General features: G+C 40.1%; 1 protein-coding gene across 1 annotated transcript in view; it reads left to right on the top strand.

Annotated features, from left to right (window-relative positions):
• The window catches only part of fndc3ba (fibronectin type III domain containing 3Ba), a 116,795-nt gene extending 90,800 nt beyond the window's left edge, over nucleotides 1–25,995 (top strand). Inside the window, 13 exon segments of the mRNA XM_042500169.1 lie at nucleotides 1,710–1,845; nucleotides 3,343–3,414; nucleotides 6,298–6,416; nucleotides 6,708–6,813; nucleotides 8,442–8,614; nucleotides 9,113–9,226; nucleotides 9,610–9,759; nucleotides 11,228–11,508; nucleotides 15,154–15,378; nucleotides 21,809–21,975; nucleotides 23,709–23,737; nucleotides 23,740–23,838; nucleotides 25,639–25,995. Coding sequence (XP_042356103.1) covers nucleotides 1,710–1,845; nucleotides 3,343–3,414; nucleotides 6,298–6,416; nucleotides 6,708–6,813; nucleotides 8,442–8,614; nucleotides 9,113–9,226; nucleotides 9,610–9,759; nucleotides 11,228–11,508; nucleotides 15,154–15,378; nucleotides 21,809–21,975; nucleotides 23,709–23,737; nucleotides 23,740–23,838; nucleotides 25,639–25,950 — 1,983 coding nt within the window. The 3' untranslated portion in view covers nucleotides 25,951–25,995.
• Nucleotides 25,996–27,489: the final 1,494 nt, after the last annotated feature.

Here is a 27,489-nt window from a genome sequence, read left to right as displayed (position 1 = left end):
TCTGCAAAACAGACAGGGTGATTAAAACCAGTAAAAACACAGAATAAAGCAGTTTGATGATAAAAATCAGGTTTAAAATCAGTTTTTCTCTGATGCTGTTTAGAATGTTAGAGATGGGCAGCTGTTTCAGCACTTGCTAATGTGCGCTCACTTTTTTCTCTAATAACTTGATAGCCAGATGTTCAGACAAAGGTCTCTTCTTCAAAAACAAACAGATTGATTTAAAGCGGTAAAAACACTAGACAAAGCAGTTTCACTTGAAAAAGTCAGTGTTTTTCTGACGCTCTTGTTGCAAAGGAGCTGCAAACTACAGTGGCCAATGCGAAAATGCATATAGTCCTATCTAGAGCAAGTGTTTGGTTAATGTGTTCTGGGCTACTGTAGAAACACAGAGGTGCAACATGGTAATCACTGCAGACGAGGATCCGCTCACTATATAGATGTAAATGTATTATTCTAAGGTGAAGAAACAAGTTTATGATATTCCATTATTACTAATGTAACTGCTTAAATTCTGTACACTGGACAGATAATGTCTCATATTAAGAGAATATTAAACTGGGGAACATAGGATCCTGGTAAAACTGCTCATATCTTAAAACTGCTCAGAAAGTAGATAGAACTTTATAATTCTAGGGTGGCGATTAATTGCTTTGGTGTATGAAATAAGTGGAATTTGCTACATACAATAAAAAACAGCAAAATTTTATTTCAAAACATAAGTCAAACCCAGATAAAATTGTAATTCAAAGTAGCAAAGTAGCAACCCTTCAGAAGACTTAGCTACATGAATGGTTTGACCTAGTTTTGTTTTTTTTCAGTTGTCCTCTTAAGCACAGCTTGTCACACCAGTCATCTTGTACACCACTTAATCGCCTTTTTTTTCTTGATGATTTTACATTTGGCGATGTTCTTTTTCCATTAAACATCTCCAAGAATCCATATATCCAGGTGACCCTCAGTGGTAATGCAAAATCCATCAGTGTAAGAAGAAACAACATTTTACCACCAGAGAAGTGGCTGCAATTTAAACAAGAGTAGCGAGTAGAGAATGGCTCGGCTAAAAGCTGTAATAGCCGGTCATAATGTGAGGACATTGTGAAACAAAATGTACCCACAGGAGATCTCTGTGAGTGAGTATACGTTATTATCAACATGGGCACATCTGTGTGTGTCTTGTTATCAACAGTGCATTATGGTGCAATCATCTCAAACACCTCACATGGACGTTGACACACACATGTACCTGTCCTCACTCACACAGTCAGCTGAGGCGACAGACCACAACATACATGCTCACACACACAGAGAAACCACCATGTCCTTTGTGGAGTTCACCTGATGTGAACATCTGGGAACAAGGCAAATTTGTTGTCCGTAGAATTGGGTAATGGAAGGAGTAAACTGAAGAGAAATGAAGGCAGAGGAGCCAGGAGAAGCACAGGTGAAGGAGCAGAGAGTAATAGCTCCTATTAATCAGGACAGTTCCTTTACTTCTTGATAGATTTTCATGCTCACTGTGCCTGTTGTTTGTCTCACACTCCATCTTTGCTCATTATGTTTCTTGTTTTACCCCATTTCTCTCTATTATGCTCAATACTACCCCTCCTGTGTATCTCCCCCCTTCCTCTTCCTCTCTGTTTTTCATTTGTTCACCGTACACTCTCCTTCCATCAACCCTCCATACCATCCATTTCCCCTCCCTGCAGCTCATAGCGTCAAACATGGAGGGAAAGAGCAGTCCCAGTGAAGTGTTGGTGTGCACCACCAATCCAGACAAACCAGGCCCTCCATCTACACCCTGTGTCACCGCAGCGACACCCTACGGATTCACCGTCACATGGGGTAAAGAAATTCTTCTATACATGCATGCACAACGACACAGAGATTGACAATATTCATAACACACAAATAGTTTCACACTCTGTAACACTCACAAGATGCAAGTGGAAATGCATGCAGTCTTTGCACCAATATGACTGCCAAATATAAGGGGAGACACTACAGGTGACATTTAACTAATAGATAATATGCAATATATGTGTGTTTAACCCACTCTCTAACATACAGATCAAAAGATTCAAAACAATGGGTTTTTTTTTCAATCTTGTACTTGTGAGAGTTTAATTTGTAATAATGTGATACAGTCCCTTGGTCGATTGATGAGGATTATGAGATACTGCTTTAGTCCATTAGTCAAAAGAAGAAAAGCCAGGGCTTCACTGTTTTATGAATTTGTTATTGGAATAATGGAAAAGGTTGTAAAATGTTCTGTTTTCAAGTAAACTGGTGAAATTTGTCAAAATGCCTTTTATTATTCCATTTTTTCCCTCTTCAATAATGACAGACAACTTGAACACAATTTGATGAAAACACATTCCTAGCAGAACATATTGTGGAATAACAGTATTGATAAAAGGTGACAAACTGCTGCCTCTGGGGTGTTATCATGAAACCGAGGTAGCGGCCATAACGGCCATCATGTATGCCATCATCCATCTGTCCTGTGTTAGTACCGCACAAGACAGTGCAGCCCGCTGTTTCTCAAATGTCGTAAACATGGCACAGATCCTGCCACATGCCTCTCAATCACCATTCAGCTCACTGATATGACTTTAATAGCTATAAACACAGCACATTTTAGAGTGCTTAACAATCGGCTTTATTATGTCGTAAGAGGTTTGATTTGTAAACCAGCTGCAGCTTGACACTTTCAAAGTGCTAGCTTTACTTGCCTTCCCTCATTCTGTGCTGTATTCTTACTTTTGCTTATTTATTGAAAACAGTACCACCCAAGGGTGAGCTGAATTTTGATTATGGCAACAGTGTCAATACAATAAGTATGAGATGAGGCACAGCCAAGTGGGTTGTTTCCAGCTGTGCTGATTTACCTCTAATCTCAGACTAAATTTCCCCGGATAGCATATTTTGTTTTATGTTTTATTGTCACCATCACAACATCTGAAAAGTTTCTTTTTAAAAGTCTATATACAGACAAATGCAGAATAATAGAACACTTTCTAAGCGGCTCCCTTGTTAGTGAAACATTTGGTAGCAGTTTGCAAACGGCGCTCTTAGAGAATAATCATTTTGTTAGGCTGAAAGACAATCTGCCACAGCCCCCTGAGAGTTTATGAGTTTTTGTGCAATGTCTTCAGGATTGATGAGAATGCTAAATGTTTTGAAAGTTTCAACTGATGACTTTTGTGTTTGTGTTCTGACATTTTTACATAGAGATGTGCAGATGAATTTGAGATTTTTTAAAAAATGTGTTCTCCAGCTCATAATTTTTATGCATAATGCTGACTCAAAACTTAAATGAGTCCATGTTATGCTCCACAGATCCTCCCCAGGACAACGGAGGCTCAGAGGCTCTTACGTACCTGCTAGAGATCTCAGAGGGATGCTCCGAAGGTACGTCTTGCTTCTATCGGTCCATCCATCCATGCCACACATTCATCTAATTTGAGTGCTTTTTCAGTCCATCATCTTATCAAACAAAGCTCAAAATGTACCATCCATCTTCTCTCCCCTGTGCTCATTCTCTGTTTGAATCCATTTCTTTCACTTACTCTCCTAAGAATGATAACGGCCATAATTCAGTCTTTGTTAGCATCAATTGAACGCACAGAACTATTCAGATTTCTGCAGATCTGCAGTCCAGGAAAAGAGCACCCAATGTTCTCTTTAGCAGGGAGAGAAAAGAGGTATAATTTGTTTTCATTTGTTCATTTGTTTTTCTGTATTCAGTCAATCTCATCAAAGAAAGACAAATTAGTTGCTTGATGGAGAACTGTTTAGAATACCAGAGTCAAGGCATTTTTAAACTTATAGCTCATAATCACAGATAGCAAATTCACCTCAGAGGACTTCTCTATAGCATGTGATGTCCTTTACGTCCCTCACTGGAGAACAGAAGAGTAGAACATCAAATGCTAGTGTTCTTCTTTTATTGGTAGTGAAAGAGGATCAACAGCTGCACATATCCAGCTACCAGTCCAATGGGTTGGTCCAAGTTGGCTAAATTGATGTAACTGGTTGATGCAGCCAGTGGCTTGTCTGCAACTCAGATTTACTCTGTGCTTTTCAGTCAGTATGACTGAATATGACATGATTTATCTAAACTGCTGCAGCTGTGCTTTTATTAGATCAATTGTTTGCTGCTAAGAATCTTAACTCACAATGGCCTGGAAAACCTGGTATGGCTTCAGATGTATTTTTTCTATAGCATTTAGTATACAAAACTCATTAAGAAATAATACAACTTGAATCCTTCAGTTCAAAAACCTCATCTGCTTCATCAGGCCTATTTAGATGTCATTTGATCAGATTTTATTAATAGTAAACAAACAGGCCACCCACTGTCATCAGTTTCTAAATCTTATGTTCTTCATTGGTGCAGGGAAGTAAATGACACAACCTTTGAAGCTGTAAGAAGAGCATACACAAAACAAAATATGCATAAATATCTCAGGGAATTAACCTAAGTTGTTTAAGCTTTCACAGAACTTATATGTTCATGTTGATTATATTGCTGACCTTGAAAAATAGGTTTTCAGCACTGTTTACATTAAACATTAGAGATACCTTCCACAGTTATTTCTTACCCATAATACCCCTGTTTACTGATCTGTATGCCTCATTCCCACTGCACAAAAAACCCCCACTAACATTTGCTAACAGCTGGCTTTTTAGTGCAGTGTGAATGCGTACAATCAGCATTCACGCCCGGGTCAAATGACTGTCCAATAGACACAGGTATGTATCGCCTTTATCAACATCGATGGGAACACAACATGTTAATTTCAGCTCCTTCAACGGCAAATGGAATGATGTGCCAACCACTAATTACAGTCCGTGTTCACCGAAGCAGCTCAAATATCGATCCAAAATCGTCTGCACTGAGTTTGAAAAAAAGAGACTGAAAAAGTAAAAGATAAATAAAGAGAAGTAATCATTTTAAAATTTTCAAAGACCTCTGTTACTGCTGCTGTCAAATGTTTACCTGTTTCTCAGCCTGACCATGATGTCATATAGACACCAAAACAACCCACACAAACAGAAAACGTGTGCATGTATTATTTTGAAGGTAAAAGGGGACATGTCTCCATCTTTTTTTTCCTTTTCTGTGCCCTTTTCACCTTCTTGCCATTCATTAAGTTGCACCAGTGTTGAACTCTCAAGATGTCCCTGACTCATGGCAATGTGGTTGCTGTAATTTATGACAGTATTGAGTGTGCTTTGTGTGTGTAGCTGCACTGCTCTGAAACAGATGTTTTGGTAAACTCAAATGAATGAATACTGTTTTTTGATGTGCAGAGCATGACCGTTAACCTCAACTCCACTTAAAGGGTTAGTTTAGATCTTTTGAAGTGGGGATGTATGAGGTATCATCCTTACTCATTATATTATAGTATACAATGTGGAAGAAAGGGTCCACAAAGGGAACATTAAAAGTGTTGAAAGATCAGGACAGCCTCAAGCTCGTCAGGTCGAGCTTGAGCCCCCCCCCCCCCCCCCCCCCCCCCCCCCCCCCCCCATTGTAATCTGTCCAATCTCATAGCAAAGCATTTATGAATTAGCATGTAGTAGTGTATTATTTTCATATAAATGCCCAAAAGTGACAATCCATTTAAAAACAAAGACTGTCTGCCATTCAGAACATGGAAGTTGCCTCTCTACCACTGCCTCAAATGGTTAGATTCCGAAACATATTGTGTGACTTTGGTGAATTTGAACTAACCCTTTAAAACACACAATTACACAAACTACCAAACCAATTTAGGCAGCTGTGGACCAGCAAATCTTATGTTTTGTGAGGTAAATTTACTGTTTTTGTCAATGGAGTCTGGTTGCTTTAAATAGGGCATAGATGGATTAAAAACATTTTCAGCTCTCCTTTAAAAGCTGTGTGACAGCAAGGTTAAGTGGTAAAAATATCCTAAATATAGTGAACAGAAATATATTTTTTAGGCATAGTCTTATCTTCCTTGGCAAAATTCCTGCTTCATCAAACTGGGAGTGGATGCATTACATAACCATATATGCCCCTCCTGCTGCAAAATTGCTTTTGGTGCTTTGTTGTAAACAGAACCTATATACGCATAATCAGAGTGCTGCTTTTCAGGTGGAATAATACATTTCCAGTCCTACACAATACATCAACAGAACTATAACAGCAACACAAAGAGTTGTGCAGTTATTAATTAGGTTAAGGGGGGTTTGTTTCTGGGAAAATTATTAGATGTGTGATCAGTTGTGTAATTGTGGGCTTTTTTTGTGCATGTCTGTGTGTAGCGAGCCAGTGGGAGGTAGCGTACAGTGGTCCAGCAACAGAATGTGTGTGTGAGCGCCTGACACCTGGGACCTTCTACCGCCTACGTGTGTGTAGCATCACCACCGGAGGACACAGCCCTGTAAGACACAAACACACTCATGCATGCAAAAAACAACTTCAGAGTGGTAACCTGGTAAATTTTGAATTTTTGAACAGTTCTTGAGTTAGGAGTGGGGTCGCGGTGATGCATCAGTTTTGTTCATGTAGAAAAAATGCAGGGAAATCTCCCAGCTGTACACAGATAATCAACAAAATGTGATTAAATTTCTGGTGATATTAGTGTTATAGGGAGGTTATTGTTCAAACTGATCTGTAACTGAAGTTTCTTTTCTTTTCTTTCGATTTCCTGTGTTTATCACCACTCCTGAAGTGCACTGTTAGTGTTCCGGTCCGAACATTAAGCGTCCCACCAGGCCGCTGCCAGCCACCAAGGATTGTGGGTAAAGCCAAACACAAGGAAGTGCAGTTAGAATGGGGTGAGTGCAGACACACACGTACACTGTGTTTAGTTTCATTTACTAGAATGTATTTTAATTATCTTACCTAAGGCAGCTAAATCACCCACCGGCTGCTTAATATGTTTCCCTGGCCAACTCTAATGTAACCTTAGTCAACCATGTTTCAGCCTAATTGAGCCCTAATTTAGCCCATTAAATGCCTAACCTAGCTTCATATCTGACTTAACTCTCCCTAATGTCAGCCCATTATTGCAGATTAGTGCTGTTATCTGTTGGCAGGCAAAAATCTCCCAGCCTGAAACGCAGAGGAAGTTCTTGTTTTAACCAGTTTAATACAGCTGGCTGCAGCCCTAATCAGCTCACATTCAGGCAGCGTTGCTGCAATTACTGGCTCGAGCTGAAGGTCAGACATAATGTATTGGAGGGTTTTCCCCACTCTCTCCGTCATTTATTACTTTCACTATGCTGTATCCAAAGTGAAACAGCTGGTGGAAGAAAGAATCCCTTTGGAGGGGATTGCAAATTGCACCCGGTGAACACATCTAAAATTAAACATTAAAAAAACTTTAATGTTTTTGGTTCTCTTAAATTGTCTCCCTGAATATAGGTATATTTTTATCAAATAAAAATATACCTACCCTGAATCAACCCCTTCTGAAAAAGCCCAGTCTGCTCTGATTGGTTCTTGGGTCTTTGTCCTCATAGCTGAGGGAATGACTGTAATGGCACAGTAGTGGCATTTTCTATATTTATAGAAGGTTTCATGGTCCATGTTTACTTCCTGTCAGTTGATGTCATTCAGATACACTCCAAAAAAACATCAAACAGAAAATACAAAGGGACCCAATTAGAATGTGTATGTCAAAAACACTCTATATAGTTATGTTGTGACATCACAACTAGGGGTGCACGATATTTCATTTTTGCCGATATCTGATATTTTACAACTTATTTTAGCCGATTGCGGATGTCGATACTGAGATATGTTGATCCACCAAATTGCAGAGAACATCAAGTCTCTCCTGTAGTGGAATTAAATTATTATGCCTTCTCTTATCATGATGGCCCACTGATGGCAGATGCAGACAAATCATTCAATGCTATTCAAAATGTACACACTCACTGGGCATAACAATATAACTACTTTAACCTAGGTTACATGTAAAACATGCCATTTATTGCTATGTAACACATTTTCAAACAAAACAATAATCAAAACCAAGGCAAATTTGACCACTTTGAACTAATTAAACTTGCACAATTAAAGCATCATCTTGTCAGCCTGTCGACTTGGTAGAAAAGTTCATTTTGGGCCCGATGCTGATATTTCATTTTAAAGCCAGTATCTGCCAGTACCAGTGACGCTCTAATATTATTGTGCATCCCTAATATCACAACTTTATGGAAACCCCTGCGGCTTGTTTAAAGGTACAGTTTCTGAAGACAGACTTTGTGCATTTCTCTGTAGATTAAGCATTTTAAACCTTTCACATTATTTATGAAACACTATACTTGCTTTGTATTTAAACAAAGACATGGAAATCAGACCTTTGAAGTTAACATGGTATAAAAGACTTGTATCATTTGTGTCTATTCCATCACACATGGTCGTATTCAAAACAATTGCTCTCTCTTTGTCCCTTTAGACCCTCCTGTCTCTGAGGGGGTGTGTGAGGAGTGCGTGTTCAGTTTGGAGATGAGTGAGGGGGACACCAAGCCAGCAGAGGTCTACCATGGGTCGGAGCTGCAATGCACTGTTGGTAGTCTCCTGCCTGGTGCCACGTACAGCTTCCAGCTGCGAGCTGCCAACGAGGCTGGGGTAAGAAATTCACATGCACACGCAGCAAGAATACCAACAATAAGAAGAGGAACAGGAAAAAGAAAAACCCATCAAAATGCATCAAGGCATGAAATTCTTTGTATAGTGGCTCTTGTGGTCGTGAAATCTACTCAGCACTCCGAGTACATGAACTGTGATGATTATCAATACGATACAAATATTAAAAAAAACCTTCCACTCATTAAAAATTGTTGTATTGTACACACAGAGACACAAGGTCTTTATTTATTAGGTCAGAGTGTCCCAGACAGACTAACAGCAGCGTTGTTTGGATGTTCCACATCTGCTTTGCTCCATCATCCACACAATCAAGAGGGAACACTCAGCACTCAGACTGGCTGATCAAACGCAGACACAACACAGCACACACACATTTAAAAACAGGTGTAACATGCAAAAAACAAAACAAAAAAACTACATTTATCTGCTTGTGTAATATGTCTAACTGTGAGTGTGCTGTCTCTTTTGGTCTCATAGTTCGGAGCGTACTCTGAGCCAACAGAAGTGACAACTGCAGCGGGCCCTCCTGGCCAGTGTGGGGCGCCACTCATCACTCTTACCAATAACACCTGCGTAACACTCAACTGGGAGGTGAGACAATTGGACTTAGTGTATATATTAAAGGAAAAAACAGGTTTTATGAGTAAAGAAAGCACAGGACAGAGAGACAGAGGGGGCACATGTCTCTAGTCTATCTAAAGAGGCCCAAACTCCCTCTTACTGCTTGTACTGACCCAAAATGCTGCTGTTATAAATGTGTTTGCCTGGGCTATTTAGGACAAGACACCCAGGAGACTGTGTTGTTCATTGCATTCCATCTTGTCCCGGATGATCCAAATTGAAAGAAAGTCCCTCATTTCTTTTCAGCCTGCTTTTTTGCTGCACTTTATTTTTCTTGATATATGGCAGTATCTTTTAAATTTCAAATCCCCATTTGTTTTCCTGAGCTGAGTGTGTGTCTCTGTGTACTGCAGAGTCCCGAGGGTTCGGGTACGGACATCTCCGAGTATCGTTTGGAGTGGGCGAGGGAAGACGAACCCATGGAGCTCATCTACTGTGGAGCTGCTACACAGTGTGAGCTGTCTGACCTGACGCCTGCCACAGATTTCTGCTGCAGGCTACAGGTAAGACACACATACACAAACATACACTCTGAACATACATGAGCACTCACACAAGGGCATGGGTTTTGTTGGGGGGGGGGGGGCATGCATATTAATCAGGATGTTTGTAGTTCCTCTGATAGAAAAGTTTTAGCCCTTTTACATAGAGATCACGCTATAGGGCTGCCACAAAATCCCTTTCTTTATGCTGCTTTTGCATTTTTACACAGAACCAAATGACAGCGGGCTCATGCTGCTGCAGTGTGTGATTTTAGACAGTATGCAGCATTGCAGAATCAAAAGAGGCGTGACAGGTGTGACAGGTGTGACATGTAACACAACAGTGTTGGCCTCTAGTGTGACATTAACAGGGTTCCCACGGTCATGGAAAACCTTGAAAAGTCTTGGAGCTTCACAATAACATTTTCCAGGCCTGGAAAAGTCATGGAAGTAGTAAACCTCATTTAAAGTTTTGGAAAAATGATGTAATTTTGTTCTGTGTAATGAAATTGTTAAAGTCGATTTCCGTGAAAATACCCTATATATTTGGTTTATTTTTTCCCAATGTTTTGCCGTGCCAGCTAGCTGAAATTCTGTTTAAATAAAGTTTGAATCTGATATGTTTGGAAAAACGCCAGGCGAGTGGGGCAAGATTTTTTAAAACTGTTATTATGGGTCCTTCAAAAGTCATTGAAAAGTTTTAAAATATTGACACAGATAAATGCACAAACATACACATGAACATAGATGCAGGCATGACAGAGCCTCAGTCAGGATCCAAACAGACAAACAGCTGCATGCAAAGGTCAGCCAGAGGAGCCTCAAAAACTAGAAACACACACAAAGAGACAGAGACCAATGAAAGGTTGATAATTCTATAATTCAGTCTCCAGTTTGTGTTCTGACTCTTAATGTGGTGCATAAGTAAGTGATCTTTTTCAGTATTTGCCCACCCCCCCCCCCCCCGCCTTGATGAACCCTCTTAAGCCATAATTACAATAACAGCATGGTTTATGGCTCACTCCTTTAAATTTAAGGTTTAAGCTTACAGAATCTAGCAGATGTATTTTTTAAAATGCTGTTATATTTTGTCCTGGTGTCCTTCTTGCTGAATTTTTTCTGAGGCAATGAAGCAGACTATTAAAAGTCACAAGCGACTGAAGGGCGTTTAATAGAGACTACTTGAGGTGAATATAAATGTGTCACACATAACAAGAAATAGACAACTGTTCTTTCACAACGAATTTGAATTCACCTCCCTCTGCTGATTTTCTGGTCTTGTTCAATTCTTCATGTCTCTTTCTTTGCTCTGTTTAACTTTGTCTGTGCCAATCTTTCTCCTGCCAAGTCATTTCACCTTTGTCTCCTTCTCTTTTCAACCTGTGATTAACCTTCATCTGTCCGTCTTCTTTTCTGTCCTCAAATTTCCCCAGCCTTTCCCTCATTGCCACCAAATCTCACTCTCTTTGTGTTTTTGTGTCCATCTCAGGCGGTGAATCAGGCCGGCGCTGGTCCTTACAGCGAGCAGGTGAGTTTCCGGACCCCGGCAACAAATCCCGACCCGGTCTCGTCCCTCACCCTACTGGACCTCCCAACCTCGTCAGAGTCAGGTCACTCCCCATCTACCTGCCTCCTCCTGAAGTGGGAGGAGCCAAACAGCAATGGGGCGGAGATCACCTCTTACGTCATCACCCTGGACGACCAAACCATCACCGTGGAATCAGGGACAAGTCACCTTGTCGCGGGCCTGCAGCCAGACAGCGAATACAGGTACTGGCATGACATAATAGACACCAGGGTTGATGTGAGGGGACATGTAAACTAATTTATTGAATAAAAAGTGGAATTTATGTTACTGTTAACTGATCTGAAACATTGTTCAATTCTGAACCAGTTTAAAATATTGAGTAATAAACCTACCTCATCAGGCAGTGTACTGTCTGTTTCATAAGCTTTTTATGCCACTACGCTGGAGATAGCTGAGGCCAGAGGCTTTATGTTTTCCGTTTCTGTACATGTCTGTCTGTATATCCGTTGCATTCTCGTGAATGCAATATCTCAAGAATTCCTTGAGAGAATTTCCCAAAATTTGGCATTAAAGTCCACTTGGACTAAACAATAACAATAAACTAACTAAATATTGGTAGTCAAAGGTCAAGGTCACTATAACTTCTTCTGTCTCATTCTTGTGAAGCCCAGAGAAACTTTTAAAAATATGGCACAAACGTTTACTTGGACTCAATGATGAACCTGTTCAAATTCGGTGTTCAAAGGTCAAGGTCACTGTGGCCTTGTGTCTGTCGTATTCTCATGAGAGCAACATATCAAAAAGGCCTTCAGGGAATTTTCTAAAATTTGACAGAAACATCCACCTGGACTAAAGAATGAACTAATAAAAATGTGGTGGTCAATGGTCAAGGTTATTTTGACTTCACAAAACATGTTTTTGGCCAAAGCCTAAGAATTCGTATGCTAATAATTACAAAATTACACAATTATATCAGAACAGCAATGTGATAATAGATGGAAGGTTTAGTGGCTTTTCTCTGAGTTTGTAAACATCCTAAGTTTTGATTGAAAATCAGTTTCAGCTCATGAAAATTGAGTGAATCCTTGAAACCAACACCTCCAACAACAACGCATGGCCTGTTCATAACATGTTGGCTGCAGCGGAAGTTTGTTACTTTATAAACAAACAGTATACATAAGCGAGGGGCAGCCTGTATGTTGTTTTCATGAGAAGTGATGTAAGACCCTGTTATATTTGTGCAACAGTACTTAGTGACCTGAATCACCAGCTACCAGTGTTATGCCTCTATAAGCAGTGATTACTTAAGTGTGTGTGTGTGTGTGTGTGTGTGTGTGTGTGTGTGTGTGTGTGTGTTTGTGTGTGTGTGTGTGTGTGTGTGTATGTGTGTGTGTGAGTGAGAGTTCTTTGAATTGAGGGGGTTAAAAAAGCAGAGGGTGTCCAAGGTAGGATGACGTGTGACGAAGCGCAGCGATCACACACCATTGTTTTCATTCTGAGGTTGTTTTTGTGCCGATGTCACTCTGCTCTCTTGCATAACGGCTGCCACTGAGGCAGAACAATGTGCGTGTATGCTCATGTACGTGTGTGTGTGCATGAGGGTCTGGCTGTGGGAGTGTTTGTGTGTGAAAATGATGGTCATTCTGGTTGTTATTTACAGCAATGGGGTGCTTCAGATAATACTATTCATATTTCATTTGCCGGTATAGCTTTGGGAAGGACCTACGTAGATGTTTGCTCTGTTGGAGTGGAGCTATGTGTGCTTTACTGTGGGTTTAAAATGTTTTACTTTTTTTAAATTGTGTTTAGACTTGAGGGTTTTTTCTTCTCCTCTGTTTATGCTTGGGAGAATCATCCTTGTAACAATAGTTGTATGTTTAGAAAAATAGTAACTTACATGTTTGGTTCAGTATAAGAAAAAATGAGATTTGATTTTAGAAATAATTGGTTCTGGATGATTGAACAAAGTCTGGAAATCCACAAACTAATCAATTTGAAAGAGATTGCATCTACACATAGCACCAAAAATAACAAAATACTAAGCTTGTCCGAAGATTTATTAGTAATACAGTCATGTAGTTATCAGAAAAGTAACGGTTGCATTAACTGTTGTTTCCATGGACAAAGTGAATAAACAAGGCAGCACAATAGCATAAAAATTAAATTTTCACACTTTTTTTTCAACTTACGTTTAGTTCTCATTCACATATTCTATACACTAAGAAGTCTGGAAAAGTATGGAATATTGAAATGGAAAACATGTAGGAACCCTATTTCTTCCATTAAAAGCTTCATAACCTTGAGGTGTCCAAAGATTGTGCAGAATGTTTTTAGTTTATAAAAGAAATGGCAGCAGAGATTTTTTTTACTAATTTCTTTTTTTTAATACAAGGTTTCCGCAGCCGTCCCTGTGCATTTTTGCTCAATACTGTCACGTTAATACTAAAAGCTATTTAAGTCTGCAGAGACACCTTAAGAGGATAATTGCCACAGTGATAATTCATGCACTAAAGCTGCAGTGCTAAGAAAGTGCACACTTAATTAAACAGGCAAGAAAACCACAAAATGTCAATTAGTGCCAACAAGTAATTACAGGAGAGAGTGCATTGCATGCTTGTACCCCAAATAGATGCATTTGCAGGAAGGTACAAATATGCACCTGCTTTCCCACTTGCAAGACAGACATATTTACATTTGGCTATGCATAATTAAGCTCAGCATGCCATGATTTACTCGGTAGGGCGTTCTGTGTTTTGCTTGGCAGGAGACATAAGTCCCCAAAAGTATTACGCTTGTGCAGTGATCGCTGCTGTACCACCTTTTGTTCATTTCAGTTTTCACCATTTTGTGATCAAAAAAAGTACAGCCAAACCAGAACCGCATCTATTCTGAACCTTGATATGCAAATCCCTCCTGAGATCCTTTATCTGTCGTTCTCCTTCTTCTTTTCCATCTCTCATCATCTTTCATCTATATGCTTAATTACCCAGCAGATGGATGAATGTTGCCCTTTCTCATCAGTCCTCACACGGCTGCATGAATTATAATGAAAGGTTACAGTTACAGAGAATCAGCAATTAAATGTCAGACGGTAGATGCTCTCTACCCGAGGGCCTCTGATATGGATGCTAAGCAGCTGATCAGACATTGACAGAAAAAGGGTGTGAGATGGAGGGAGATTCCTAGAAGAAAGGCAGCAGGGGAGTTAAACAAAAAAACAAAAATTAATCTCTGCAAGTGCTTTTTAATTAGCAGCAGATTTGTGATTTGTTATATCGGTTTACAGTACAAAGTAAACACATAACACCAAGATTTTTCTTTTTTAATCACATTGTACAGAATCTCAAGATTGGCTTTTTGGAACATAAACTTTAATCAAGTTGGACAAAAAGAAAGAAATTACTTTCACTTGCTTTGAAAATAGACAGTTCCTTTCAGATACTAAATCTTGTAAAAACCTGGGCAGCAGTGATTGCTTTTTTCAACCATACGACTACACTGTAGATATATGGGGAAAAAAGTGGGCCAACAAGTCTGAACATGTTTAAGTCTCTCCCTGGAGAGTACACTGAATTGCAATGGGAGAATGGTAATGGACAAATGCATCACATCCAAGGTCAAAGCTAATTCACAAGGTCAGCCTCTTCACTGAAATAACTCCACCATTACATAACTAGATCTGCAAATACGCTGAGAACAAACAAGGTTACCCTGTATTTATGTACATGTTCTTTTGTCTTAGGTTAACCCTGAACATAACATACAGTACATGTTGCAGTAATACTGTTTCTAAAGACATTTTATCAAAAAATATGTCAAATATAAGTTTTTTATCTCACAGTATTCATTCTGTCACAAATCATAATCTGTCCCTCCCTGTCTTGCAGTGTACATATTCAGGCGGTGAATGCCATCGGCTCCAGTCCCTTGAGTCCACCATTGCTGGCGAGGACACGCCCCCTTCCTCCAGCCCCGCCCCCGCTGGAATGCTCGGCGGCTGGCCCTCAAAGCCTGAAGCTGAAGTGGGGCGAAAATGCCAGCAACACGCACACCCGTGCCTTGCTCGCTGATGACATGGTCTACACACTACAGATGGAGGACAAGAACCACAGGTGGAGTTCACACACACAAACACACACACACTAATCTATGCTGCTCTTAGGACAGCGCTTTGCCTTTTTTTAAAGCTGGCAACGGAGGTAGTAACATCGTCAAATTGAGGTTTATGTAAGAGGGACAACCAGCAGGACAGCGTCATGGTAGGAGCGGGTGTTACACTTTGATGGTGTGTGTACAACCCACCACAGGATATTCAAAAAGCAGCATTTAGCAGCTAACTCAAAGAAGGCAAAGGGCAACGGTAAATGTGTGCACATTGGTAATATAATGAGGTCAGTGAGCTCCTTACCCTCTGAGCAGACGATGAGATGTAACAGAGACAGCGAATGATTTTTATTGATATGTCATAGCTTTCTTAATGTGTCTAAAGAACTGCCATCGCATATGTTAGTTATCACACTAGAGGCAGATGCTGTTGTGTTAAACTTTTTACCTGTCACGTCTCTTTCCTTCCACAATGCCAGCATGCTGTCTAAAATCACACTGAAGCTGAATGATGCCACCGTTTTTTGGTTGTGTGTATGAAAGCAAAGGCGGCATAAAAAAGCGACTTTGTAGCAGAACTATAGCACAATCTCTGTGTGTAGAAAAGGGCGAATGTCTCCTGATTTAAACCCAATTGCATTAGTACATTTAAGAAAAAGTTTTGTTCACACTGAACAGTCACCATGCTTTGTTCTCTGATTTAAAGTCATCCACAGCAGCTTCTTTATACTCTACATCCTCAGCATTACTTCATCATATAAGTCTATACCAGCTTTGGACATTAAACGGCTGCATAGTGGATGATGGAGCGCCTTCTTCATGCTGCTTGCCCAACAGTGTTTAATACAATTCACAGCATGAGTTAAGCACCATGAGAACAAGCTGTACTTCCATTTTTGCGCCGTTGAATAATAAAAATCTATATCAAATCGCCTCTTGCTGACATTAAAGACAATCCAAACCCATAATATTATTTTTTTTGGTTTGGTTTTTTGGTCAAAAGAGGCACTGATAAATACTATGCATATGTCTGCAGAGACATGATTATTTGCTATTTCATACATGGAGCCTCAGCCATGACCAGTGATTGAAATTGCGTGAAGCAGTGTCTCAGCCATCCTGGGCACCACATTTCTCAGACTCTTTAAGCCAAAGCTAGTCAATACAGCTAAGCAGGATCCAGAAGGTCAATACGACACACAAACATGAGCAGCTTGAGAGGAGAGGAGGGAGCTTGCGTGCAAGAGTGCCTAGTTAGAAGGATGTGTGTAGCTCTTGCATGTGTGGATGGTTTTTTTTTCTTTTTCTGCAGTAACCAGATGTACCAGCAAGTAGTCACGTTGAACGCATCTGGAGCCAGCCGAGATACAGCTTCTAACAATCAAGCCTCTATCTAAGTGACTGGTCAGACAGGTGTGACAAAGAGAGGAACAGGCAGACAGAGAATTAGCAGACTGATTAAAGGGAAAGGGGCAAAACATGACTGCTGACTCTTAGAGCAAACCACACAATTAGAGGGTGGCAGAGACTTTTATACATCCTCACAGAAATAGCAAAGAGAGGGATGAACAAAGAAGGAATAAACTAAAAGCAATGAAGAGCCACTTTTATCTGCCCACCTGTTAGATCGCCTCCCTCCCTTCCTCCGTCGAGTCCTCTATCATTCTGGTTGGCTGGCTATCAGTGTTTGAATTAAGGCTTGGCTGGCATCAAGTTGGCGTTCAGGTACTTTGGCACCCCTGGTTTGGTTCAGAGTGCAGCAGGCAACAGATGGGGCCCAAGCCGGCCCTGTTAACCTCTCCGACGCACACAAACACACAAACACACAAACAAACAGAGGCATGCACGGAGGCACAAACAAACCCCCTGCCAGCAAAATGAAAACAGCTTTCACAGTTTAGAACGTTTTATTTACCCTTTTCTAATTGGCACAGTGATTAAAATGGGAGCATGTGTGTAATTCTATTTCTGTTTGGATGCGCTTCTATACATGTTTATTTGTGCATGCACTTTATCTGGATCTGGTGGTACTGAAAGAAGCAAACAGTTTTATATTTATTTTAATGTTTAGTTGCAAAAGCGTGGGTTTTATCTATGGCAGGGAATGAGGCGAGAAGACCTTGGTGGATTTTTAGTATTCAGTCAGACAACACTTTCAGATTTATTCAGACAGTACTTCACATCACTTGGTTGGTATTAATAAAAGGAAATTTAACAAAATTAGATCATAATAATGATAATAATAATAATAATTAATTATTATTATTATTACCTGTTACTTGAATGTTGATTTGTCTCATTCAATATTTCTTAAAGTACCTTACTAAAATGACTCATATTACTCTGCTTTGAACATAATTTCATTCTTTCCTCTTCATCACTGTCATTTCCTCCATGAGAAAAAAACTGCCCATAATCTATAATTGACTGAATTGCTCCACAATGGTGATGTTTGATTCCTGACTCATTCAACCTAATTGACTTTTCTTAGAAATAACCACTTGTGGCTACCGGTGGTTGTTACAGGAGGTTTTAGGTGTATTAGCAGCTGCATTAGTGGTGTGTGTGTGTATGTGTGTGTTGGTATCGCTGTGTGTGTGTGTGCAGAGGGTTATCAACAGATGAATGGACTGAGCTGGTTTACAGGGCTGCTCTTCCTGTGCCCCCCCTCTTCCCCCTTTGCTTTCTCATCAGACTCTATTAGAATGAATTAGCAGGATGTTTTTTCATCGATGACATTGCCATGGCAACCAGATGCTTCATTGCTAATAATCATAATGCATTGGCGGAGACTGGAAGGGCATTTTGAGAAAAGACAAATCTTGAAATTGCTTTGTAAACAAACATATTGAATATCCAGCTACAATTTCTGCAAATACAATTTCAGATTTTGCCAATAAGGTCAATCAGTGTCGTTTTTTTTAACCAAATGGCATTACTGTCTATTTATGTTTTTGACATTGGCTGTCCCCCAAGCCCTGTCTCTGAGTCGTGCTGTGTCTGTGTTATGTGTATGATTTCATTCATATTTCTTAATCTCAGTTTATTGTGAGACCTCTGGAGGACCTCTGGAGACATGTGCGCCCCTTTCGTAAATTTCATCCCTCCCACCTCAACTTTTACCCTCTTTGTTTTTCTCCCATTAACCCTGCTGTCTTTGTGGGTGTGTGAGATGATAAAAAAAGCTGTTTTCTCAGGTTCACAATGTTTGAATCCTATTTCTCTACTCTCCTCCCTTCTCTCTCTCCGTCTCTCTCCTCCCCACAGCTTTTTTTCGACTCTCTTATCTCCCTCTATGCAGACCTGTTGCTCATGTTGTGGCCTTCCTCGCTCATGGCTTTTTCATTTTCACTTGTTTTCTCCTGTCTGTTGTTGCCCTTTCAATGCTGTGTATGTTTGATTTTTTTCTCATTTCACTTTCTTCTCATCCCTGTTCACCAAATTGCCTTCTTCGGGAACGTATAGGCGCCATGGCAACATGTGCACTGCAGAGAAGGCTTAAGCCTTCTGACGATGTATTTTTGATAGAGTAGGTGAAAGAAATGGCACAGGGTTGAAAGTTTGGGTAGTTGCTTTCATTCAGAATTATCCATTCATACATTTATCACTATGTCAGTCCACCCTTTCGTCCATCTTCCATTCAGTTTTCAGGTCTTTTAGCCTTTTCTTAAGGAATATGGGTTGAATTTAAAGAAAACATTTTTTTTGCATGCCTCCACACTGAATGAAAAAAGAAAATTCTGATAAATTGAAGTAATGGGGGTCCATGTTTAACAACAGCAAAACTATCAAAACATCCACAACTCTCACACAACTTGTGCGGCAAAATCCAAGTCTCATTTTTCCAGTCATGTGCTCAGTACTTCCCAAAGGCATACATTTCTAAAAGTAAAACTTATCTATGCTCCCTTTAAAGCCAGTGTTAACACCAGCAGCTCCTGTGTTAGACAAGGTTAAATGATCGTTTTTGTCAATGGACACTGGCATTGAAAGAAGCATATGTTTTTAATTCATCAAGAAAATTTTCTCCACTTTTGGATTCTCCGTTCACTGTGTAGGCATGTCCCGAAAATTAAGTTTTCTTCTCAAATTCAGTGTAACAAGGGGTGAGTTATTGATAAACAAATGGTCATTTGGTCAGTAAAAGTATCCCTTTCAGTTCAGCTCCTCATTTTTTCATCATCACAATATTGCCATTTTCTCTGAATTCATATCTAACCAAGTGCCATTCAGTTGTCTGTTCACCCCTCCATGCACCTCTATTCTCTATCTCTTCATCATTTGTATTCAGTGTATTTTTTCTTTATGTTCACCCAGCAAGCAATTCGGCCACTTAGAAAACAAGCTGTTTTTCTGTGTCTGTCTCTCTAATCCTAACCTCACCAATAAGTGGTCATGCATGCTACATCCATATAAGGCAATAATTGAACAAATTTTAAGATTTAATCATTAATTACAAGTAGCTACATTAATTTTGGTCATAGCATTCTATTTCTAAATATTACCAATCAATTTGAAGTGGATAAAGTTATTAGTTATTGTTAGAAAGAAAAGAAAGAAAAACATGTTGGATGAACGAAACAGATTTCTTTGTTTTTTAATATTTGTTAAAAAAATGTTTTATATGAAAGAGAAAGCTTTCAAGATTCCACCTGCTTCAAGGACAAAGATGTTTGATAAAGTTTTGCCAAAACAAATGTTGTGTGTGTAATGAATCAGTGATACAGGCTCCTCGGGAAGCTCCTCATTGTGTTAGGAAATGAAGGACTGGTAGTTGCTGTGAATAAGTATCCAAAAAATGGATAGCAACAATCAGAACAATAAGACATCGTTGTGGTTAATTGGTCGGCTGTTTGGCTCCGGGCCGAGGATGCGGTTCATCTCATAAACTGTGGCCTGGTGATTGTGGGTGTGTGTGTTTACTGGCCATGCTCTGCTGAGCGTTAATTGTTTTGATGATGGAAACTTCTGATGATGGAAATGTAGATATATTTACTGTATATTTACAGCAAAATCTGTTATTTCTGATATTGTTAGAGTCAATATAGACTAAACAAAGGGAAACTCTGATACATGTAGCATTTACAGCACAACCACTGAACTAATTCCACCGCCGCTGGGTGTGTGTGGGTGTTAACTGTAAGTCATTGAGGCAAAGAATTAACAACATCATATATCAGCCGAGGAAATGCATCACATCTCTGTAGTGCGGCTACATAAAGAGCTCATCGGAGTTATAGCCCACTACTAAACCATGACCTCTCTCATATTTTCTTCCCCCCTCACTCTCTCTCTTCTCTTTTCCTCCTGCAGCAGATCCTCCATCATCGTCTCCGCACTTGTAATTACCAGTCACCCTGCTTCTTGTCTTCTGTTATTTCTCCTTTCCTTCATATCCTCTTCTGACTCTCCTCCTCCATCACTGCCTCCTATCTTCTAACTTGCCCCATCAACTTTGTCTTTCTCTCTCTAATCCCCTTCTCCAATACCCTCCCCAGCTCTGACTTAAACCGTATTGTGCTGAAAAGCTGATAGCGGAGATAAATAACCCCCTTTTCACCTCAAATTCCCATTTTCTCCTATACTTGCTCATTTGCTCACTTATCATCTCTCCGTCATCCATCAATCTGTCCGTTTACTCAGCCAAAAAACTTTTTTTGGTGCTAGTTTCCATCGGATTTGTGACTACAGCCTGTCAGTATTTGTCCTTTTGTGTTTATAAATCACTGCTATCTTTTTTTTTTTAAGATCGTTTAAGATCTCTTCCCGGTAGCGTTTTTGTGTCGTTTCAAGGTCTCAGCTACCTACTTCTCAAGACAGAGTAGGCTCTTTAAAGTAGCAACAAAACTCAGTGTTGTGCATTCAGAGCTGTTAATAAGCACAGTCAGCTGGTCATCCCTGCTGTGATGAGTCATTCAAAGTCCCAGAGAAATGCATCAGTCCACACCTGAATGCGGCCTCCAAAAGTAGTCTGGTGATTAGTGCAATCCATGTGCCGATTCATCATCCCTCACTGCTCTTATTGTTCAGCTTTTCTTTTATTGCTTTTTTTTTTAAAGATTTTTTGGGGGGCTTTTATTGCCTGGGGCATGCAGCAAAGGGCCGAGGCCAGATTCAAACCCGTTTTAGCGTCTGTACATGGGGCGCTGCTTATCCACTGAGCCGCTAGAAGCCCCTTTTTTCAGGTTTTCGAACTGTTTCTCTGTCACCACATCTCTCCCATCCTCTAATCTATTCATAGCGCCATCACTCCTTCCCCCTCACCTTCACCTCACTTTCACCTTCTCCTTTCTTGCTTTTTCTCCACAAACAGACACCACACACCACACACCAAACATCTCCCTTAATTTCTCCTTTACCTATTCTTATTTACAGATTTCCCATTTAGATTTGTGATTTAGCGTCTCTTTATTCCTCTTCATTATGTCTTCTGTCCAGGTTTGTGACGATCTACCGCGGTCCCAGCCACACCTACAAGGTCCAGCGATTGACTGAGTCCAGCAGCTACAGCTTCAGAATACAGGCTATCAGTGACGCCGGGGAAGGTCCTTTCTCTGACACACACACTTTCTGCACCACCAAGTCTGTACCCCCTGCCCTCAAAGGTAAGCTGACTCAGGCAACGTGTGTGTTTGACTGTGTGTTGTCGCATGGGTGGTGTCACAGCAGCTAGTTTTAAATCCATCAGTAAGTTTGTGTGGAAAAGTCCTTTTTTGCTATTGCTAGCCCGTTTCAAAATATGAAAATCAAACAAAACTAACATTAGCTTTGTTGTTCAGTTAGCTTCACAACAGTACCACATGGCGGTTACGTGGTGTAAATATTACGTAGCATCCGCAGGTCACAAGAACAACCCCTTTTACTGTAGTGATCCATAATTCTCTAGTTATGTCATAGCTAATCTAAGTTTGAAATGTGCAACTGGCTGCAGCAGTTTAGGAGTTACACTGAATGGCCCCAAAGAGGTGATACACTTTCAGGACAAGAAAAGACAACACAGTTGTTTCAGTTTGGCTGTTAGAGATGACATGTTTACTGTTGCCTTGCTTGATTATTGCCTCCAGCGTGTGGTCTTTGCTGTAAACTGCAAGGCGGTTATTATAGCCACAATAATCACAGTTAAGAGAATCCTCTCAGGTGATATAACCGGAAAGTATTATGAGTGTGAGGCTGTGAATGTGCAGCACAGTATTGACATATCCATAAACAAGCAAATAACAGCCTCGGGGCTCAAAGTGTCTTCCATTGAAATGAATGCAGTACATGTGGGCTGTCTGATCGCTTCTCAGCAATCAGCTTTCATTCATAACAAGAGCCGAGACAATTAGATGAGTAGGTTACAGTTTAGTCAAATATACGCCATATTTAGCGACACAATTAATGTAATCAGATTTGTTGTTATGTTGTTGTTTCCAGCTGTGTAAAATGTCATTATCATCTGAGGATATTATTGCTTCACCAAACAATCATCAACACAGAAAAAACAGAATTATTGCACATGAATAATCTATTCTCTTTGTTGTGGCCCTATAGTAGAAGAAATCACTAGAGGCCCGGTGATACAATATTATCACAATACTTAAGTCATGATGCAATATTATTGGCATTTTAAACACGCTGCAATATGCTAGTATTGCAGTAAACTATATTGATTTTTTTTAATAAACTTTTATCATCTTTTAATTATGTCCTCAAAAGAAAATTGTATCTAACTTTTCTTACAAAATACAGATGTTAACAAAATTTTCAGTCTTTTAAACTCACTTCAGCAAAATGTTTGTGGACTCAAAAAAACAACAAAAATTGATTATATTATTCAAGTGGGCTACCAAATGTCTTAGTTGTATTCGTGATATTAATAGTTTTAGTAATATAATTCAATAATGAACTAAATTATTAATTTTTAATATGATAAAAAAAAATCTATACTTGCTGCTCCTGTTACAATACAACCTCACAAAAAATATCACAAAACTATGCTATATCTTTTTTTTCCTCCCCCCCGAACATCCAGGATGATATGCAGTACACAAACGGTTAGTCTAAACGGCCAATAACAATACAATGACTGATATAAATCATGTCTGTCCTAGATGGATGCTGCTATTAATTAAAAAGCGAGTTCAAAATAAATGTTATTTGGCCTTCCAAGTTCATTCTCTCAATAGCAAAGTGTATTTTCATTTGAGGAGAGAAAGCACCTCATCTTTCTCTGGGAAAATTGACTTTAATTTTAGCAGATCCAATCCAGATATTGCAAATATTTGTAAATATTTTCTATTTTTTGTAACTATGGAATGTGATTAAATCATCTTTTTTATTATATTTCATCCAACAGCTCCCAGAGTGCACCAGCTGGAGGGCAACACACGTGTGAGATCACATGGGAGACTATCCCACCAATGAGAGGAGATCCTGTCAGCTACGTTCTCCAGGTGCTGGTGGGACGAGAGTCAGAATACAAACAGGTTTGTCTCATCCACACCCACACGCACACACACACACACACGCAGGTCATTTGAGGATATTGTTGTAGAGAGCTCCTGTGTCTCTGACGCTGCGCTTCAATGATTTGGTTCATTTTTGGAGGTATGTATGACTACCAGGGGGATATTTTCTTATCTCCCTGAGGAGCAGGAAAATTTAATTTTTCCACACACCTCGACACTAATTTACACATTGAGGAATGAAACACACACACACAGAAACACTCCCTTTCTCACACACAATATGTCTTCTCCGCACTGAGAGATAGAGCACTCTGAAATTGAAGGTAACTCGCAGTGCCAGCAGCATGTATTGAATGGTATTGAACGATTTAATTAGAATAAAAACACAGAAACAGCTGAAAAAAAAAGATTTTGGCTGGACTTGGAAATTCAGGATTGGGTGGCTGGCAGTTGGAGCGATGAGCAGACTAGCAAAGTGCACACAAAGAGACAAAGAGATTTGTCTTCAGGGAGGTTTTAGTTTCTCCATTATTGAATTACTGAATGGTCTGAGGAAGAACTGCTGACACTCACCAGCAGAAAAAACCGCAGCTGTGTGTATATGCGTCTGAGAATGTGTGCGATGTGTAATTGCTCATTTCATTGCTTGCACACACATCAGCTGTCAATACATATCTGTGATGCTGCTTTTCAGATGTTTGTATGTTTCCCTCACTGTATGTTTGTCCTTTTGTTGTGTGAAATTTCTTTCATGAAGAAGAGAAAAAGGAAAGGCAAAGGCAAAAATTAATAATCAATATGAGTTTGCCTGATCCCTACCTACACACACACACACACACACACACACTTACGTCCCACCCTGCTGCTCAAAAAATTGTGTCAGCTGTTCTCACATACAAAAAAAAAACACTTCACTGTCAGTGACAAGTCATTTTTGTTAATAAAACTTAATATTACAAATCAAAAATTTGCCTCAAGGGGCTTTGATATCTGAGCACCAAACCCACAATCCATTGACTCTCAATCTGAATAAGGAAGAAATTCCCCCAAAGAAATCGACAGATGTTCAGTAGATGTCATGTTTGAATAAGTGACAGGGATCAGATTGACAGAATGACAAAACCCTTTTTTTTTTTTGGCTCAATATCCCCGGTTGTGTTTAGAAGCTTTATTGGTGATTTCTCACGATAAAAAGTGCTGCTACACTCCATTACAGTCATTCTTTAGCTGCAGTGACGGTGTAGAGAGGCAGAGATATGGAAGAACTGGAGACACTGAGCGATCAGAGCAGACGGGGCTTTTTCAGGAGGAGGGCACAGACAGTATGAGGAACATTAAGTATTTTTGACCGTTAAAGATGGTAAACAGTTTTATCAGAAACCTTAAATACAAGTATGAATGTTAAAAAGAGCAGAAAAAATTTCCCCTTAAGCGCATTTGATAAAGACTCATTCAAGATCCTCGAGAGGGGGTCTGACCTGTCAGTGCTTTATGACAATGACGCCCTGCCAGATATGTATTCTCATAATTTGACCTGAATTGCTTTCCTGTGTGAATGGGCGCCTGCTGAGAGCTTCATTATGCCCACACTGAAAACAAGCAATCACTGTGACACAAGCAAGCATGCAGGTCTCTATTCCAACAAAAAAACACCAAGTAACTCATTTCACTCATGAGCAAACCGTCATCAAAATTTGGCATTTAGTTTTGTTGGATTAATCTCTTTTGATGTCAGTCTTAACTGAGAAAAAAAAACAACAATTTTACATGTTTGTACAACCTGGCTGTTAAACTTTCTATCTGGATCTCCCCTCACAGGTCTTTAAGGGAGAGGAGGGTATGTTCCAAATCTCTGGCCTCCAGGGCAACACAGACTATCGTTTCCGCGTGGGCGCCTGCCGCCGTTGCCAGGACACCTGCCAGGAACTGTGCGGACCACTGAGCCCCTCCTCCTTGTTCGCGCTGCGTCGCCAGGAGTCGGCGTCGTCGGGAGAGCTTTGTGCTGTCGAAGCGGGCAAAGGCGTGGGCCTGATCTCCAGCGATGAGCGCTTCGCGGCGCTCATTGTGTGCGTGTTCGCAGGCTTCTCCATCCTCATCGCCTGCTTGCTACAGTACTTCTTCATGAAGTGAGGGAATTTTAACTATAGGATAGAAAGAGAAAGCGAAATCACAGAGAAACTTTAAAAAAAAAACGTCTATGAAAGAACCGAATGAAATCAAAACAAACACTTGAGATGTACTTCTAAGGCTATGTATGTTTTTTTTTTTTTTTGTTTATTTGTTTTTTAGTCAAAGTATCGATTCTGGCTTTCCTCACGATGTTCCCGTTGTCTTCTGCCGTCACTCAGTTTGGTCTCCTTTCTCTCTCTGTTGTCCTCATTGTCTGTCTCATGTATTAAGGATTTCTGTCGAGGGAAGCCTTGTCTTAGCTGTACCTCGGTTGGGAAAGAAAACTGATAATCAAGCCTTAAAATAGCTGTGAGCAAAAGCAGTTGCTCCTCAGACTGACTTGCATGTTTTTATTTTGTATCTTTTTAAAAACATATACGATTAGAGAACGTGTATATTTCTTGACGGTCATTGCCTTACTTTTTTTTTTTTTTTTGTTTTTCAGTGTTTAATTTACCTTTTTTTTTTTGCTGCAGTCTTTATTCATTTCAGCCATATTCCAATGTAGGCCTATGAAGCTTTAGCTGTTCATACCTTATTATTCAGTTTACTCTTACAGACTGTCGGTCAAATCATGCAATCTGCATCTGCTCTCACACTCAGACTGACTGACAAAGACACACACACACATACACGTGCACACATGTACACGACAGTGAGAAACGCACATTTTTCCTCCAATCACATATCTGCTCAGCTTTTAACATTCAATCACTCACTCATTCAGCTACCAAAGTGATGCAATCCATGTGTGGTGTAAGATGCTGCTATCCTGTGATTTTATTATATCTAAGAAAGAATGGAAAACCAGTAATCTAATATATATACACATGATATATATATATACCCCGCACACACCTGCTATATTATAACAAATATCTATGATGCTATAAAAGTGATGTAATATAAGTGATGGCAATGTAAGGTCTGAAGTACAGTGTGAAAGGGGAGGAGTCGTCTCTAGGTGCTCACAAATGGCGGCTCTGAGGTCAGTTCAGCAGCTCGAAGGAGCCCTTAAACACTGGTCTCGGATCAGAAAATTGTAGGTATTCGAATGTCGGGCTGACTCTAGGAAGACGGCTGGGATCGTGATTGGCTGCAACTTAACAGGAAAGGACTCTCTGTCAGTCCTTCCATTATTCTACCATCTCAAGTACCATTGCTCCAGCCTATGTATCTGTAGCTTTAGTAGCGATGTGCCCGTAGCGTCACAGACCCAGAGGTGCTAACAGCCTGCCAAGCTAGCCGCCCCTTTCTCAGAGCTCTGTGTGTTAACCAGGAAAGCCATTAGGAGTTAGCTTGAGCTTTACCCCCCCCAACTTGAAATTTAGCCAGCCAGAGCAGTGCTGAAGCTGTAGTTTCTCCTTCCAGCTGAATCAATACATTTGAAGACTCCTCTTTTCTCCTCCCCCTTGCACCATAATTTTCTGTAATTACCTTTTGCTCTGGCTGCTCTACTCTTGCTTTCGATCCATCCCGTCTTTCCGCTCATGCACTACT

This window comes from Plectropomus leopardus, chromosome 14 (assembly GCF_008729295.1).
Source record: "Plectropomus leopardus isolate mb chromosome 14, YSFRI_Pleo_2.0, whole genome shotgun sequence".
Lineage (NCBI taxonomy): Eukaryota > Metazoa > Chordata > Actinopteri > Perciformes > Serranidae > Plectropomus > Plectropomus leopardus.
Note: the sequence above shows the minus strand (reverse complement) of the source record. Positions and strands in the feature narration are given on the sequence as shown.